Here is a 19733-nt window from a genome sequence, read left to right on the forward strand (position 1 = left end):
CCCCCGCCGCCCCAGCTCAGTGAGATCCGTGTTAAAACTGTAGGTCAGCTAGTTTTCCATAGAGAAATGGGGAAAGGCAGCTAAGGACTCTTCAGAAGTCAGAACAAATCTCAAACACTAACCTTAGGAACTATCCCTTCAGAGGAGCCCAAATTTTATTGGATTAGTCTGTGAAGCAATTTATGCACCATTAGAGCAAACAAATGAGTTCAGCCAGGGTTGCAGGATATAAAATCAATATGTAAAAATTCAATTGTATTTTTATACACTTGCAATGAACAATCTGAAAATGAATTTAATAATTCCATTCACAAAAAGCATAAGAAAGAATAAAATACTTAGGAATAAATATAACAAAAGAAGAAAACTTATATTCTGAAAGCTACAAAACATTGTTGAAAGGAATTAAAGAATATCTAAATAAATGGTAAAACATCCTGTATTCGGCAGACAACAATGCCCACTCCTCCGTACAGCCATGGTCAACCCTATCATGTTCTTCAACATGGCCTTCAATGGCCTTCAAGCTGTTTGCAAACAAAGTTCAGAAGACAGCAGAGCAGTATTCGTGTTCTGAGCACTGGGGAGAAAGGATTTAGTTATAAGGGATCCTGCTTTCACAGAATTATTCCTGAGTTTATGTACCAGAGTGGTGACTCCACACGCCATAATGGCACTGGTGGCAAGTCCATCTAGGGGGAGAAGTTTGCTGATGAGACCTTCACATACAGGTCCCGGCATTTTGTCCATGGCCAATGCTGGACCCAACACAAATGGCTCCCAGTTTTTCATCTGCTTGGCTACCACTGAGTGGTTGGGTGGCAACCATGTGGTCTTCAGTAAGGTGAAAGAGGGTATGAACATTGGGGAAACCCTGGAATGCTTTGGGTCCAGCAATGGCAAGACCAGCAACAAGATCACCATTGCCAACTGGGGACAAGTCTAGCAAATCTGATTTGTGTTTTGTCTTAACCACCGACTATTCCTTCCACAGCTCAGGAAAGCACCCTACCATCCATGGCCTGCTCTCAGCATCCTATCATCTTGGTGCTCTTGCTGCAGTTCTTGGGGTTCCACATTATCCTCCCCTTCCAAGTCTAGCTGGAATTAAGAGTTAAGTATATGATTATGAAATAAAAACTTAACCAAAAAAAAAAAAAATCCCATACTCATGGATTAAAGGCTCTATATTGTTAAGATGGCAACACTTCCCAAACTGATTTACAGATTCAACACAATCCCTTTCAGAATCCCAGCTGACTTCTTTATAGAAATTGACGAACTGATCCTAAAATTCATATGGAATTGCAAGGGACCCAAAATAGCCAAAACAATCTTGAAAAAAGAGAAGACAGTGGGGAACTCACACTTTTCCAATTTCAAAACTTACTAAAAAGCAACGGTAATAAAAACAGTGTGGTACTGGCATAAAGGTTGACATAGAGATCAACGCAATAGAATCGAGAGTCCAGAAATAAACCCATATGTCGTTCAACTGATTTTCACCAAGAGTGCGAAGACCACTGCGGTCTTGATTTGTTCTCAGCCTCAAAAATGTACTCCAGAAAATCATGTTCTTAAAGCTAATCCATTCCTGTGGGTGTAACCCTATTTTAAGTAGGATCTTTTGATTAGGTTACTTCAGTTAAGGCATGGCCCAGGGTGGGTCTTAATCTTCTTACTGGAGTCCTTTATAAACAGGATTAACACAGAGGAAAAAAAAAGAGAAAAAAACCACTGAATCAAGAAGTTGAAAGCAATGAAACTGAGAAGAGAAGAGAGACACCGACAGACACCACCATGTGCCTTGCCGTTGACAGAAGAGTCTGGGACTGCCAGCAGCAAGTCTTCAAGGAGAAAGCATTGCCTGATGATACCTTGATTTGTTCTCAGCCTCGAAAATGTAAGCTTGTAAGCTAATAAATTCCCACTGTTAGAAGCTAGCCCATCTTATGGTATCTGCTTTCAGCAGCCTAGCAAACTAAAACAACCATCCAATGGAGGAAAAAGTCTTTTCAACAAATAATACCAGGACACCTGGATAGTCACATGCCAAATAATGAAATTGGACCATTACTTCATACCACTTACTAAAATTAACTCAAAATAGATCAAAGATCTAAATGTAGGAGCTAAAAGCATCACTCTCTTAAAGAAGAAAACATAGGGGTAAATCTGCATGACATTGGATTGGGCAATGAATTCTTAGATATGACACCAAAAGAACAAGCAACAAAAGAAAAAAATAGAAAAATTAGACTTCATCAAAATTATAAAATTCTGTGATTCAAAGAACACTTCCAAGAAAGTGAAAAATCAAACCACAGAATGGAAAAAAAATATTTGTAAATCATATATCTGGTGTTCTGGTTTGCTAATGTTATGCAAAAAAAAAAATGGCTTTTTTCTCCATTTTTAAAAAAATATATTCACATACCATACAATCATCCAAAGTGTAAAACAATTGTTCATGGTATCATCATATAGTTGTGCATTCATCACCACAATTAATTTTTGAACATTTTCATTACTCCAAAAAATAAAAAGAATAAAAAGAAAAGTAAAAAGAACACTCAAAATGTCCCATACCCCTCCTCCCCCATATTAGTTATTTATTTTTTGTCCCCATTTTTCTACTTATTTGTCCATACAGTGGGTAAAGGGAGTGTAAGCCACAGGTTTTCACAATCACACGGTCACGTAATATAAGCCATATAGTTAGATGCTCACCTTCAAGAATCAAGGATATTGGATTGCAGTTCAACAGTCTCAGATATTTCTTTCTAATTATTCTGATAAAGTAAAAACCAAAGAGGGATATCTATATAACGCATGAGAGTTACCTCCAGAATGACTTCTCGACTCCATTTGAAATCTCTCAGCCACTGAAACTATTCTGTTTCACTTCCCTTCCCCCTTTTGGTCCAGAAGTCCTTCTCAATTACATGATGCAGGGTCCAGGCACATCCCTGGGAGTCACTACCCACATTGCCAAGGAGATTTACATCCCTGGGAGTCATGTCCACACAGTGGAGAGGGCAGCAACTTTACCTGCTGAGTTGGCCCAGAGAGCGAGGCCACATCTGAGCCCTCTGGGGGTGACTCCTAGCCAATTATGAGTAGGCTTAGCCTCTCCTTTGCAGCAACAAGCTTCAAAAGGGCAAGCCCCAAGATCAAGGTCCCATCCTACCAAGCTGGTAGTTCCCAGTGCCTGTGAGAATATCAGGAACTCCCCAGCTGGGAAGGTTTAATATTTCTGTATTTTTCCCCAGTCCCTCAAGGGGGTCCCACAAATACTTTTTATTCTCTGCTCAAATTACTCTGGGTTGCATTGGGGCTTCACACCAACCTGTACAAACCAACAAGATCTCACTCTCTAGTCAAGGTGCCATGTAATTATGGTATTTGAGTAAAGTGACCATACAAGTTAAACCATACAGTGTGCTACAGAAAATATAGATTTTGCACCAAATAAACATCTCTTTCTTTGGCCCCACACAGAAGCCAAAGTTCTAAAACACAATTAATATCATCCTCTACCCTCCAGTCTGATCCTCCCCAATTTCAACCAAGCCCATTTTGTTCACATCTCCAATCAAAGTCTGATCTCCATTCAGCCTCCTTAACAGTTGATTCATGGGGCAATGCTGACACTCACAGCTGCTGAACCCTGGCTCCAAGTCCCAAGCACCACACAGACACCCAAAGCTCCAGGGACCAACCACATCACACACAAACAGCTCAGAATCTCAAACTTTAGAAATAACTGCTACAACTCATGAATAGATGTGACTGCTGTAACAGCCCACAATCCAGGAACCTCCACATAAGCCTTCCCCTAACGACCCATGCTCCCAGACCCAACCCTCAGAACCCACAAATTATTATCAGTCCACATTAATGGGGCATTATAATGTTTGCCTTTTCATTTCTGTCTTAGTCACTCAACCTACTGTCCTCACGGTCCATTCACCTAGTTGCATACCTCACAACTTCATTCCTTCTTGCTGCTCCCTCATGCAAAAACATTCTTATATTTGTACATTTAATCACACTCAGTGACCACTCTAGGTTTCACTAAGTTATACAGTCCCAGTTTTTACCTTCTATCTTTCCTTCTGGTGTCATACAGACCCCTAACCTTCTTCTTTCAACCATGTTGACAGTTATCCTTTTTCAGCGTACTTACAATATTGTGCTACCATCAGACAATATTGTGCTACCATCAGACAGTATTGTGCTATCTATTTCTGGATCTATACAATCAATCCTCTACAACATTCTACTCCTTCAACATCAAATGCCCAATCTCTACCCTCTTTCTATCTCCTAATATCTTCATTTCTACACTCTTCTCCAAACCTCTCTCTCCTGTCTTTTCCTATCTGTGGCACTTCTTTTAGTATTTCCTGTAGAGGAGGTCTCCTGTTCACAAACTCTTTATCTGTTTATCTGTAAACATTTAAAAATCTCCCTCATTTTTGAAGAGCAGTTTTGCTGGATATGGGATTCTTTTTTGGCAGTTTTCCTCTTTTAGTATCTTCAATGTATCTCGCCTCCATGGTTTCTGCTGAGAGATCCACACTTAGTCTTATCGAGCTTCCCTTGTATGTGATGGATTGCTTTTCTCTTGCTGCTTTCAGAATTCTCTCTTCATCTTTAACATTTGAAAATCTGATTAGTAAGTGTCTTGGATCAATTGTAAGGTCTATTTGGATAAATTCTGTTTGGGGTATGCTGTGCTTCTTGGACCTATAATTTTATGTCTTTCATAAGAGATGGGAAATTTTAATTGATTATTTCTTCTATTATTCCTTCTGCCACTTTTCCCTTCTCTTCTCCTTCTGGGACACCTATAACATGTACATTCATGTGCTTCATGTTGTCATTCATTTACCTGAGACCTTGCTAATATTTTTCCATTCTTTTCCCTATCTGATCCTTTGTGTACAGGATTTCAGATGTCCTGTCCTCCAGCTCACCAATCCTTTCTTCTGCCTCTCCAAGTCTGCTGTTGTATGTCTCCATTGTGTTTTTCATCTCTTCTATTGTGTCTTTCATTCCCATAAGTTCTGCATCTGTTTTTTCAAGTTTATGAATTCTTCCTTATGATCGCCCAGTGTCTTCTTTATATCCTTCATCTCTTTTGTCACATTCTCTCTCAACTCATTGATTTACTTGAACATCTATAATTAGTTGTTTCAACTCCTGAATCCCAGTTGAGGTGTTAGTTTCTTCCTTTGACTGGGCCATATCTTCCCGTTTCCTGATGTGGTGCATGATTTTTTTTGCTGTCTCAGCATCTGATTTTCTTGATTGGTTTATTCTGGAGGTTGTTTTCTCTCTTTTGCCTAAAGTTTTCTTCTTGGTTGACTTTGATCTCTAACTTTTCTTTGTTTCTCTCCCTGGCCAGTTGTCAGATTGGCTCTGCTCCCCTCCCCACCCCCCAGTCTTCCCCTCAAAATCAGGTACCCATCATGGCCTGCCACAGGGTTGGGAGGTAGGCACTAGGCACCCCAGCAAGTTCACTGCATGTGGTAATATAAATCTGCTGGCTTTCAGTGGTGCTGTGTTTTCCACTGGCTAGCAAGACCTGGGTTTGTTTTGGGGCCCTGCTTTAACAGTTGGGTCTTCCCTATTTCTCAGCCAAAACAAGGCTGGGTTTTTGTACAGGGCATATAGACCAGCTCCTGTGCTCCTAAGAAAGGGTCTGAAGCATCTTTTAAAAAGTAGGTCTTCCCTTGCACTTTTTGGACTTTCCAGCAGATGGCACTGTTAGGTAACTTAATTGTCCTCAGAGGCTGCTTTGCCTCTGAGCACAGGCTTTGTGTGACCCAGCAAGGCTGAAACTGTGGGATTCCCATGCCCTCACTTTACCAACCAAAATCTGGCTCAGTGTGGGGCTCCCACTTTGGCAAAATACTCCCGCAGCCGACCAGCACTACAGCTGTCTCCAAGGCAAGGAAATGGCCACCAGCTGCTGCATCCCTCAAGGGTGGGGGAAGGGCTTTCTGATCCAGGGCTGGAAACAGTCTCTGTCCACATTTTCTCAGTCTCTTTGTCCCTCACTGCTCTGGGCCTCGAAATATCCTCTCCTATCCACGGGGTCTTCAAACAGTGACTGTATTTTTCACTGCTGTGAGAGATTTTAAAATCTATATCCCTGGTGGGAAGGTTCCAGTCTGCCATTTCTGTGCCTTTCCCACACAAAGACCGAGTGAGGGAGAGAGGAAAGAACCAGCTGGTCTGGAATGGAAAATTCCTACCTGATATTTCTCCTCTTTCTTCAGTTCAGCATCTGCAGGGTCCTTCTCCAGTCTGTATCCTCCTCCAGAGTTTCAAACAATTCACAATTGTCCTTTTTTCATTCAATCTCTGGAGACGAGTTTTCGGTAGCTGTTTATGACACCATGTTGATGATGTCACTTCTCTGGATTGGCTTTTATAAAGGGAATTTATTAAGTTACAAATTTACAGTTCTAAGGCCATAAAAGTGTCCAAAATAAGGCATCAATAAGAATATACCCTCACTGAAGAATGGCCGACGGCGTCTGGAAAACCTCTGTTAGCCCGGAAGGCATGTGGCTGGCATGTGATGATCCTTTGCTCCAGTGTTCTGGTTTCAAAATGGCTTTCTCTAAAATGTCTCTGGGATTGTCTCTTTAGCGTCTCCGGAGCAAACTCTGGGCTAGCATCTCTTAGATAAGCATCTCCAAATGTGCTTCTGTCTGCATCTCTAAGCATCAGCAACCAAGTATCTCTCCAAAAGTCTCTCTCAGGTGCTCTTAGCTTCTCCAGAGCAAACTCTGGGCTGGCATCCCAAAGCATCTGCAAGCATCTGGGCCTTGGCTTAGCATATCCCAGGGTGTTTTTCATCTCTCTGCTCTCTGTGCAAGCTCCCTTTAAAGGACTCCAGTAAACCTATCAAGACTCACCCTGAATGGGGAGGGTCAAATCTCCATGGAAACATTCAATCAAGAGATCACACCCTAATCAAAAAGACCAATAAATCTGCTCCCACAAGATTGCATTAAAGAAAATGGCTTTTGGGGGGACATAATATATCCAAACAGGCACATCTGGCAAGAGTCTAGTATCCAAAATATTGAAAGAATCCTACTACTCAACAAAAAAACAAACAACCCAATTTAAAAATGGGCAGAGGATCAGAATAGACATTTCTCCAAAAAAAGATATACAAATGTCCAACAAGCACATGAAAAGATACTCAATGTCATTAGTTATCAAATCAAAACAATGAGATGACACTCCACATCCACAAGAATAGCTAGAACAAAAAAGTCAGATAAGAACATATGCTGACAAACGTGGAGAAATTGGAATTCTCATACACTACTGCTTGGGATGCAAAATGGCGTGGAAACTTCGGAAAACAGTCTGGCAGTTCCTCAAAAGGTTAAACATAGAGTTACCGTATGACCCAGCAATCCTACTCCTAGGTTTATACCCAAGAGAGATGAAAACATATGTCACACAAAAATTTGTAAATGGATATTCAAAGCATCAGTCACAAGAGCCCAAAGATGGAGACAACCCAAAAGTCCATCAACTGATGAATGGATAAACAAAATGTGGTATAGTCATACAAAGCAAAATTATTTGGCCAAAAAAAGGAATGGAGGACTGATAAAAGCTAAAACATGGATGAAACATCATGCTCAGTGAAAGAAACCAGTCACAAAAGACAATCTTGTATATGATTCCATCTGTATGAAACCTCGAGAATAGGCAAATCTATAGAGACAGAAAGATTATTGATTGCCTAGGGCTGGGGCAGATGAGATGGTGGGGGGGGTGGGTGATAGGTAAAGGATATAGGGTCTCTTTTTGAGGTGATAAAATTTTCTAAAATTAACTATGGTGGTCATTGCATAACTCTGTGAATATACTAAAAACCATGATTGTAGATTTTTAATGAGTGAATTGTATGGTAAGTGAATTATATTTCAATAAAGCTGTCATTTAAAAAAAAGGATCTCAGTTAATAAATGGCAAAGGATTGACAGCATACTATCATTTTGCCAACCCTGAATGAAATATAGGTGCATACATGATCAAATTGGCCACTAAGATCAGAGAAAAGATGCCTAGGCATTATGGGCTCCCTGAGGGAAGTACACAGTGCCATCTCAAGTCTTCTTGCCAAAACAAACCTGAATCACCTCAAGCCTCCAGAGTTAATTAACAGTTTCCAGGAAATAAGGAGAGCAGAGAAACATACAGAACAACACTATGGGGGTACAATCAGCAAAATCCCGAACGTAGTAAACTGTAGACCCAACAACTCAGTTTCTTCAACAAATTGCAAGAAAACAAAAGGAAATAAAGAAGGGGAGCCTATACATTAAGATAGACATTAGAGTTTATCAACCAAATACAATTTATGAACCTTGTTTGTTATCCTAATTAAAATATATCAAATGTAAAAAAATTAACATGTCCACCCTGGTCAAGTTGGTGAGACACTTCAGGGCTCTGTTCCCCCACAAAGCTTTGAACAACCAGCAAAAACTAGCAGAAACATCTTTCTCAAAGCTCCAAAAAAGTTGCAGTAACAGGACAAGTGCCAAATCAAGCAAAAGGCTACTAAAAAGCAGTAGGATCTCCCAGTGCCCTGGCTGGCCCCTCCCCTACCGCTCACTGGCTTGGCACAGAGCCAGCTCAGGATCCCAGAGTGGGTCCCTGGTTCCAGTTCCAGAGGGATTCAAGTAACGCTGATGCACACACTGAGAGCATATACGTCTGTCACAATTGTCTGGTGGTGGTCTGAGGGACTTGCAGTCCCAGAACTTGCCCTACATGTAGACGGGGCTCATGGAACTTTCCTACAGAAGCTGTGAGAGAGCAGTCAAGTAGAGCTGCCTGGGGCCAGGGATTACTGGCTGTAGGGCAGTAATTACAACCAGTGCCTGGGACTATGAGGAAATTGTTTCCCAGGAAGAGGGGACATTCAGACCTGTGTAAATGGGGGCATTCCTAGGGCCACACCCGCATGCCTAAAACAAGACCATGTGCAGAAAAGATCAGGGAGGCCCCTGGGTTTTGGCCTGGAGTTATTCTCTAAACTCTTTGTGAAGTAAGTCCTGAAGGGGAGCACTCTCACAGAGAAGACTGCAGAGACTGCGGAAGGTGTTTTGTTATTGTTCTTGTTTTTTGATTAGCTCCTGGCATTCAAGGAAAGCTCTATCATAACACTAGCTGGATATAAACTTAAGGAGCAGATGCCTCAAGGTTTAAATTCCAGTGATAACACATTAAAATATTAAAATGTCCAGGTTTTCAACAAAGATTACAAAACATACAAAGAAACAGGAAGTGATGGCCCAGGCAAAGGAGAAAATTAAAGAATTAGAAACCGTCAATCAGAAAACCCCAGACTTGGGACATACCAGACAAAGAATTTTTTTAAATGGTCCTAATTATGCTCAAAGAGCTAAAGGAAAACATTACAATCAAGCTGTCGAATGCCAAAGATAAAGAGAGAATTTTGAAAGCCACAAGACAGAAGCAACATGTCACATACAAGGAGGCCTCAATAAGATTAAGTGCCAATGTCTCATCAGAAACCACGGAGGCAAGAAGTCAGTGAGATAACATATTTAAAGTGCTAAAAGCAAATAACTTATAACCAAGAACTCTATAGCTGGCAAAACTGTCTTTCACAAATGAGGGAGACATTAAGACACTCCCAGATAAACTAAAGCTGAGGCAGTTCATCACCACTAGATCAGCCCTACAAGAGATGCTAAAGAGATTTCTACAGGTTGGAAGGAAAGGATAATAGACAATAGATTGAAGCCACATGAAGAAATAAAGATCTCCAGAGAGGGTAACAACATGGGTAAATATGAATGCCAGTACTATTGTATCTTTGGTTTGTAATTCCATTTTTTACTTCCTGCAGGATCTAAAAGGCAATGCATAAAATGTAATGAGAAATCAGTGGTTTTGGACTCAGTGTATAAACAAGTAATTTGTGACAAGAACTACCTAAAGGTTGGGGAATGGAGGAATATAGGAACATAGTTTGTGCAGACTATTGAAGTTAAGTTGATATCAATGCAAATGAATTTGTTACAGATTTATGATGTTAAATTTAAACCCCATGGTAACTACAAAGAAAATATCAGAGAATATGCAAACTCATAGAGACAGCTTTATTGAAATATAATTCACTTACCATACAATTCACTCATTAAAAATCTACAATCATGGTTTTTAGTATATTCACAGAGTTATGCAATGACCACCATAGTTAATTTTAGAAAATTTTTATCACCTCAAAAAGAGACCCTATATCCTTTACCTATCACCCCCCCCACCATCTCATCTGCCCCAGCCCTAGGCAATCAATAATCTTTCTGTCTCTATAGATTTGCCTATTCTCGAGGTTTCATATAGATGGAATCATATACAAGATTGTCTTTTGCGACTGGTTTTTTTCACTGAGCATGATGTTTCATCCATATTTTAGCTTTTATCAGTCCTCCATTCCTTTTTATGGCCAAATAATTTTGCTTTGTATGACTATACCACATTTTGTTTATCCATTTATCAGTTGATGGACTTTTGGGTTGTCTCCATCTTTGGGATCTTGTGACTGATGCTTTGAATATCCATTTACAAATTTTTGTGTGACATATGTTTTCATCTCTCTTGGGTATCAACCTAGGAGTAGGATTGCTGGGTCATCTGGTAACTCTATGATACCCAGGGCAGGGAGAATAGGGAAGTAGGGAGAAGCAGCTGGGGTATAGATGAAACAAGATTGGGCATAAGTTGATCATTGTTGAAGTCAGGTAATGAATACATAGGAGTTCATTAACTTTTGTGTATGTTTAACATTTTCCTAATTTAAAAGAGGGGATCTGGTATCCCTGGGGTGGTTAAGTTCATGTGTCAACTTGGCTAGGTTATGGTATCCAGTTGTTTGGTCAAATAAGCACTGGTCTGGTTATTACTTTGAAGACATTTCATGGAATTAAATCATTAATCAGTTGATTGCATCTATGGCTGATTATATCAGCAATCAACAAAGGAGATTGCCTTCAGCAATGAGAGAAGTCTCATCCAATCAGGTGAAGGCCTTAAAGGGTGAAATGATTTCAGCAGTCAGAAAAATTTCTCTCTACTTCAGCCAGCCACCTTCTCCTGGTGTAGTGGTATGGAGTTGTATGTACCCCCAGAAAAACATGTTCTTAAACCTAATCCATTCATGTGGGTGTGAACCCATTGCAAGTAAGACATTTTGATGAGGTTACTTCAGTTAAGGTGTGGCCCACCTTAATCAGGATGGGTCTTTATCCTATTATTGGAGTCCTTTATGAGTGGAATGAAACTCAGACAGAGAGAGAAAGCTACAGGGAGCAGCCAGAAGCTGAATAACAATGGAATCCAGAAGAGAAGGGAGAGACCAGGAGACACTGCCATGTGACAAGCTAAGGACCAAGAATTGCCAGCAACCAGCCCCAGACCACCACAGTCTTCGAGGAGAAAGCATTGCCTTGATGATGTCTTGATTTTCCTAAACTCAAAATGGTGAGCAAATAAATCCCCATTGTTTAACCCACCTCACTTCATGGTAGTTGCTTAGGCAACCCAGGAAACTAAAACACCTGGAGAATTCATAGAAACCTTCATCAGAGTTTCCACTTACGGCCTGCCTTATGGAATTTGGACTTGCCCACTTCTATGGTCATGTGAGCCAATTCCTACAATAAATCTCTTTTAATATTTATGTGTGTGTGTATGCGGGTCGGTTGTTTCTCTGGCAAACTCCGACTGATACACACACAGTAATGGAGGAAGACAGGCAGTACCCCAGGAGGGAAAGGAATTCAGTCTGAGGTTAAACATTCTTATGAATAAACTAACATGGTTTCTGGAGAATGAAGTGAGAGAGGAGTAGAGTGGATTGATGAAAAAAGCTCTGACCTGGAGCCTGTAGACCCAGATTCCAACTCAATTCCACCACTTCCCAATTAATGACCTGAGGCAAGATATATCCCTCTCTCAGCCTCACTGTCCTCATCTTCAAAACAAGGCTGCAAACCAGGTGATTTCTAAGCTGTGAAGTTAAATTCTTTCTCCTTCAAATTCCTCCCAAATGATGGGTATATGCAGGACTAACTAACTTTTTCAGGATCCGGAACACGAGTACAAAAGTAGGCCCACTAACCATAGGTCTAAACAATTAAAAATTATAAATAAAACAAATTGTTAAATATAACTGTCCTAACCTCCTACCTTGACAAATATACCTTCAAAAGAACCTAGGAAGATGGCAGCAGAGATTGGATTTATGCTGCCATAAACTAAGGATTGCCGGAAGCCACCAGGAACTGGAAGAGCAAGGGAGGATTCTCCTCTAGCCTTGCATTCTCAAGGGAGCCTGGTCTGCTCTTTGATAGAGTAAGGTTTTTCTGGATGCCTGCAAAACATCAACCAGAGTTTATATATCTAAGGTATGAACCACTGTGAAAAATCCATCTCTTCACAATTATTCTGATGAGTTGCCTTGGCCTTTTGTGGATAATAAAAGTTTCAAGAGCTGCTATTGTCTTTCCATGACGGTGTTAGCTCTGGTATTTGTAAGAAAGTTGATGGACTCGTTATTTACCAAAAAGGAACTCAGCTGTTTGGATGATTTAACGCCTCAGATAAGAAAAAGAAACTAGAAGATGCTGAAAGAGAAGAACAAAGTATGCTAGCTATGGAAGATGAAGGCACTGTACAACTCCCACTGGAAGAACTGAAAGCCGAAAAGAGAAGAAAGCTGACTCGGGGAAAGGTGTTGACAGGGAGACTTATCTACGACTTGATCTTGAATTTATTCTTTATAAATATATGAGAAGAGTGCCACAATTATTAATAAACCTGCTTTGATCACGTATTGCAAATTCTCTCATCCCACATCCACCTCCATACTGTAAGTAGTGCAATACTTGTTTCATTTCTGTGTTTAACTTCTGAGTAGTGAGACACCCCATGAGAGCCTACTCAAAAGCTAATGCAGGAATCTGTGTGTTCCTTGCTATATGTTAGACATCAGTAAACACTAGATTCTCATCATCAGTTTCATGAGAGCAATAGCTTTCTTAAAGAGTTAAGTCATATTTATCCAGTTTGTCTTTTCCTACTTTAGTGACCATAATTGCACTCAGAAGAATTTTTGAAAGGCAGTCTTACTTATTTTTATATCTTTGTGTAGTGAGTTATTTCAGAAGACCCAAATGAAAAAGTTAGCTTGAAAGCTTTTTTAAGTAACTGTATTCATAAAATTCCTTGATTTAATATGATACATTTAATACTTAATTTACATGGAACTAAAACAAAGTAATCTGAAAAAATATACGGAAAACTATTCACAACTTTTTAGAAAGAATCAGACACTAATGCAAGGAGTTAAGTAGTATTTGCTTAAAATTCAAGTTTGATTATATGATCAAATACTAGGCTTGTCTGAAATCCTTTAGAAAATCTTTATAGCAGTTTTATGAGATTTTCAATATAAACTTTTATCAGAAATATGGTATTAAATTTCTCTCCCATTGACAAAAAATGTTTTCCAGGTAAACCTATTGTATACACACTGGTGGAATACTACATGGTCAATCATTGCACATGAAATTCCATTCCTGTACAGTTAGTTATTCTGCTGCTAATGACCATGCACTGCTTAATGCCAGTTTCTGAATCATATTCTAATATTAGACTGATGTTTCTCCAATTATAATTTTTTTCTGCAAGGCTCTTTTCCACTTTTTAATTAAATGCATGTTGTGGAAAAACATCTTTTAAATGAAAAGCTCAGCTTCTGTTTGAGAAATGTTATGTGGAAATAAATATTTATCCTAACTGGAAAAAAAAAAAACAACAAACAAACAAAAACCCTAGAAGGCCAAGTTCAAATTTAGCATTCACAGATTCCTTATAGCTCCACACCTGACATGCAGCATGGGAAGAACCAGCCCCAGAGTCTCCGGCCACCCTTCTCACCCCCAATTCCCACCTTTATTGGGAAAGGCTACACATACAGATGCCCCAGCCCACATGTCCAAGCTCTGGCACATCCCCTTCTAAACAGCCATCTCAAAAGCAATGGTACCCTTGAAAGTATGGACCCAAGGAAGAGGACTACACAGGCCCTAGAAGCAGGCTTGAGGCCATAAGGACAGGGAATTCCAGGGTTCCAATTACCAGGAGCAAAGTCTAGAAGGGGGATACAGGCTCCAAGTGAGCCTACATCTCCTTAGACCTGCAGACTTAAGAGGGCCAGAGCAGGACCTTCTAAAGCTTAGGGTCCAGGGAAAGGGCCTTTCTTGCCCAAATCTAAGGGTGGACTGGACTCTTTGGGGTTTCATCATATTATTCTCTCTACTTTTATGTAATTTTGAAATTTTCTGTAAGAAAAAGGTTGTTTCAAGTACTAAAGCCTGAAAAAAAATTCTTCCGAACACTGAGTTCCAAGTCCCCTGAGATTCAAATTCTGAGTCTTTATGAGCATCACTGAAACTTTCCTGCAGACTCAATTCCTTGGAAATGGGAGCTTCAGACTCTTCCAGGTTAATACGAGTCCAGTACCACATACACGGGGATGCAATGAATATTATTAGATCAATGATGTGGATCCTGTCCCCAGAAGAAACTATTTCCAGGGAATGAGAGAAAAAGCTAGAAACACAGTAGGTTTTCCCATAGGCCAAATTCAGCTTCTTAAAACTGGAAACCTTTCAGACACAGAGATAAAAGTGACTCAGAGAGTTGGGCAAGATGGCGGCATAGAGAGGAGTGGAAGCTAAGTAGTCCCCCTGGAACAACTACAAAAAACCAGAAACAACTAGTAAATAATCCAGAATAACTGCGGGGGGACAAACGAGACCATCCACTCGTCATTCACCAACCTGAATTGGGAGGAATGCCCGAGAACACAGCATAAAATCTGTAAGTAAAACCTGCGGAACCAGGTCGGGAGACCCCCTGCCCCATAGCCCAAGCTGCGGAGCCGTGGAGCCGCGTGGTGCCAGAGAGAAGCTCTCTCCCAGCAAGCGAATACAGTTCAGCTGAGCTCCAACTGGGATTTTAAGTAGCGAGTGTGAACTGCTCACTACAGGTACGCAGCCCCAAAAACCAGACAGAGGCTTTGGGTGACGACTGACCTGGGAGAGCCGGAGGGTTGCCTTGGACTGGATCTGAAGGGGACTGTTTCTTTTTTGGCTCAGTGGAGAAAGCCCCAGTCATTTTCAGTTTCCAGGGCTGTGACTCTGGGAAGGGCGGAGACAGCACAAGCAGAGAGCGAGACCACTGAAATGCTAATGACCTCCACCTGAGGGGTCTGTCTTCTCTAGGAGGAAAGGGGTGGGGCCCTTTCCATTCAGAACCAGACCCCAGAGCCTTGGGGAACACCATATTTCCTCACACCAGTCAAGAATTATAGGCTAACAGGTGTCACCTGCTGGGCAGAAAAGCACAGTGACCCGAGGCATCAAAGGGTGGAGCAATTTTCTAAGACACACCCGCAGGGAAACCAGATACTGAATATTTCTTCCCTCTGGGACCTGAGCCTGTTCTGGTCTGAGAAAACCTGATTTGGATAACCAAGGAAACCATGCCTAGACAACAGAAAATTACAACCTACACTAAGAAAAACAAAGTTATGGCCCAGTCAAAGGAACAAACGTACACTTCAACTGAGATACAGGAATTTAAACAACTAATGCTAAATCAATTCAAAAAGTTTAGAGAAGATATTGCAAAAGAGATAGAGGCTGTAAAGGAAGAACTGGACATGTATACAGCACAAATCAAAAGTTCAAAAAACCTACTAGTAGAATCTATGGAAATGAAAGGCACAACACAAGAGATGAAAGACACAATGGAAACATACAACGGCAGATCTCAAGAAGCAGAAGAAAACACTCAGGAACTGGAGAACAAAACACCTGAAAGCCTACACGCAAAGGAGCAGATGGAGAAAAGAATGAAAAAATATGAGCAACGTCTTCGGGAACTCAAAGATGAAACAAAGTACAATAATGTACGTATCATTGGTGTCCCAGAAGGAGAAGAGAAGGGAAAGGGGGCAGAAGCAATAATAGAGGAAATAATTAATGAAAATTTCCCATCTCTTATGAAAGACATAAAATTACAGATCCAAGCAGTGCAGCATACTCCAAACAGAAGAGATATGAAGAGACCTATGCCAAGACACTTAATAATCAGATTATCAAATGTCAAAGACAAAGAGAGAATCCTGAAAGCAGCAAGAGAAAAGCAATCCATCACATACAAAGGAAGCTTAATAAGACTATGTTTGGATCTCTCAGCAGAAACCATGGAGGCAAGAAGGAAGTGGTGTGATATATTTAAGATGCTGAAAGAGAAAAACCACCAACCAAGAATCCTGTATCCAGCAAAGCTGTCCTTCAAATATGAGGGAGAGCTCAAAATATTTTCTGACAAACAGACAATGAGAGACTTTGTGAACAAGGCACCTGCCCTACAGGAAATACTAAAGGGAGCACTACAGGGTGATAGAAGACAGGAGTGTGTGGTTTGGAACACAATTTTGGGAGATGGTAGCACAACAATGTAAGTACACTGAACAAAGGTAACTATGAATATGGTTGAGAGAGGAAGGTGGGGAACATGTGAGACACCACAAGAAAGGAGGAAAGATAATGACTGGGATTGTGTAACTTGGTGAAATCTAGAGTATTCAACAATTGTGATAAAATGTACAAATATGTTCTTTTACGAGGGAGAACAAGCAAATGTCAACCTTGCAAGGTGTTAAAAATGGGGAGGCATTGGGGGAGGGATGCAATCAGCATAAACTAGAGACTGTAACTAATAGAATCATTGTATTATGCTTCCTTTAATGTAACAAAGGTGATATACCAAGGTGAATGCAGATAAGAGGGGGGGATAGGGGAGGCATGTTAGACACTTGACATTGGTGGTATTATCTGATTCTTTATTCTACTTTGATTTAAGGTTATTTTTCCTTTTGCTGCTTCCTAGCTGTCATTTTTTTTGTTTCCTCTTTCTTTTGCCTCTCTACCTTCTTTGACTCTCCCTCCTGCCTTGTGGAAGAAATGTAGATGCTCTTGCTTAGTATGAGCAGAATGTTCAATTAGGATGAACTTAAATGTTTGGAAATGAACAGGGGTGTTGGTAGCAAGATGTGAGAATAACTAACAGCGCCGAATGGTGTGTGAATGAGGTGGAAAGGGGAAGCTCAGAGTCATATATGTCACCAGAAGGAAAGTTGGAGCTCAAAAGATGGAAATGTATAAAACTGAATCCTATGGTGAGCAATGTCCATGATCAACTGTACAAATACTAGAAATCACATCATGAACCAGAACAAATGCATGACAATACAATTAGAAGTTAATAATAGAGGGGCATATAGGGAAGAACTATATACCTATTACAAACTATATACTATAGTTAGTAGTATTTCAACATTTTTTTCATAAACAGTAACAAATGTACTATATCACTACTAGGAGTCAACAACTGAGGGGGGGTTGGTTAGGGATAGGGGAGGTTTAGAGTTTCCTTTTCTTTTTTTCTTTTTTCATCTTTCACTTTATTTCTTGTCTGGAGTAATGAAAAGTTTCTAAAAATTGAACAAAAATTAAGTGTTATGGATGCACAGCTGTATGAGGGTACCCAGGGGCAAGTGATTGTACACTTTGGATCTTTGGATAATTGTATGGTATCTGAACAATCTCAATAAAAATGGAAAAAAAAAATAAAAAAATAAAAGTGACTCAGAAAACAAGATACCAAGAAACGTCTCTCTCTTCCTCCCAGAAACAGAGAATGGCTCTTTTGATTGAGAAGCAGCTGTGTTTAATCAAGGGAATATTCTGGCCCTAATGGAAAAGAAATAATCTAAGTTCAAAGGGGCGAGTCTTTTTCTCTCTTATTTATTTCAGAGGCAAACAGAAGTGAACAAGGGTAAAAAACACAAAACAAAACAGAATCCCTAAGCTCAGGCCATGGCAGAGGCTCCAGAGATCAGAAGTCTCCTCTCCTTTCTGTCTTTTATGTCAAAGGTTGCTGTCCTCAGGATTAAGTGTCCTCCTTTGGACTGGGGCTGCCCCAGGTGATGCCTTTGGCCTCTGCCTCCTGAAAGACCTTGCTCTCTGCCTAGATGAGTTGTTCCTCCTTGTCCTCATCCTCAGTGGCCTGAAGAATCCTTAGAAGTTTGAGATCATGGTTCCAATTTGTTCCAGCTTTATTGCCTAAAAGGTCCTTGGGGGTCTTCTCTTGGCTGGCAGCCTGTGCTTCCAGCACAACCTCCACCTGAGCATTGATGTCCTTCTTTGTTGGCTCTGTCCTGGCTAATTCAGAACCTAAAAGAAGACTCTGCCATTAATTGCACTTGTAGTCTTCTCCAAACTAACTGTAATAAATGGGGGATAAAAAACAAGGGCTGGGATGTCTTTAGGATCCCTCTGAAAGTTGAGGACAGTGCCCCCCAGGGAAGTAAACCATCCTGGTCAACCCAGGTTCAGCCCTCCCTGTCCTCAGTCACTATCACTAAGGCTCCTCCACCATAAGAATTTACTCTCCTTACCAGAGGAATCCAGGTAGTTCTCAAGGTAGTCCATCTTTGGCCCCTCCGTAGCATCCTGAAATTCATTGAGGTAAGGAAACTTGAATTAAGACTTTAGGAAACAAAACATTTCTCTAAAAGATGCTTTCCCTGGAGAAATTAACATCTAAGACAGGACCAAGAGCTACCTCCTGTGTCTGAAGAGAAGCTTGTATCACATATTCTTTGCCTTCCATGCTGTCCAGATGAAGCCAGCACCCACTTCTCCCCATTCCCAGCAGTCAATTAAGGGCTTGTGGTAGGATGCCTCCAAATATGGCTACCAACAATTCCTCCCCTTCCTGTACACACATGCTATTCCTCTCATCAACAGTCTATTTCCCCTCCTCTTGAATTGTGACTTCTTAGATCAATAAAATATGGCAGAAGTGTAGTGTGCCAATTCCATGCCTATCCCTTAAGAAAGTGCTTTCATTTTCTTGGAACTCTAAGACCACTATGCTGTTAAGAAGCCCAAGCTAGCTACATGGAGAGGTCATGTGACAGAAAACAAGGCAACCTGGCCAACAGCCCCAGTCCAGCTTCTAGTTAAATGCAACTACATGAGTGATCTCAAGCAAGACCAGAAGAGCTGTCCAGTGAACCCACAGGATTATGAGAAATAACAAATCACTATGGTTTAAGCTTTGGAGCTGTTTGTTATCCTGCAATAGATAATCTGAACAGGACCCTAACAGTATGGCCCTGATATACTCTCACCTGTTTGGGGGCAGGTCCTTTTACCTCCATCTGCTGCTTCTGCTTTGTGTCACTTTCCTGATCTGGCAGAGTTCTGTCACCTAGTGATCACAAGGTTAATTCAATCCTCTTAGTGGCATTTCATATCCCATCCCTAGTCTACTAGTTGACTGTTAGCCCTCATCCAAGACAAGAGAGGACCCCGGTGGCAGATAAAAGGGAGTCCATTTGTGATTCTGTCCACCTGAGACTGGGCCACATCTAATACAGAATTAGAGATGAAAATAATGTAGTGTTAAAAGACCCAGAATTCCTCTAAGAAACCTAAGGGTAGGTATCTGCACATTATGGCAGCAAACCAAACTCTAATTCTACCTTTTCAGTTTATGAATATTCCTCTTAC

At 40.7% G+C, this 19733-nt stretch overlaps 1 protein-coding gene across 1 annotated transcript in view; it reads right to left on the reverse strand.

Annotated features, from left to right (window-relative positions):
* RGS3 (regulator of G protein signaling 3) overlaps positions 1-19733 on the reverse strand; it is a 176130-nt gene that overhangs the window by 156340 nt on the left and 57 nt on the right. Inside the window, exons 2-3 of the mRNA XM_037798589.1 lie at positions 19352-19431; positions 18614-18668 (exon numbers count right to left, since the gene is read on the reverse strand). Of these exons, the coding sequence (XP_037654517.1) occupies positions 18614-18667 (54 nt within the window). The 5' untranslated portion in view covers position 18668; positions 19352-19431. The remainder of the gene's footprint in view (positions 1-18613; positions 18669-19351; positions 19432-19733) is intronic.

Source organism: Choloepus didactylus, chromosome 10 (assembly GCF_015220235.1).
Source record: "Choloepus didactylus isolate mChoDid1 chromosome 10, mChoDid1.pri, whole genome shotgun sequence".
Lineage (NCBI taxonomy): Eukaryota > Metazoa > Chordata > Mammalia > Pilosa > Megalonychidae > Choloepus > Choloepus didactylus.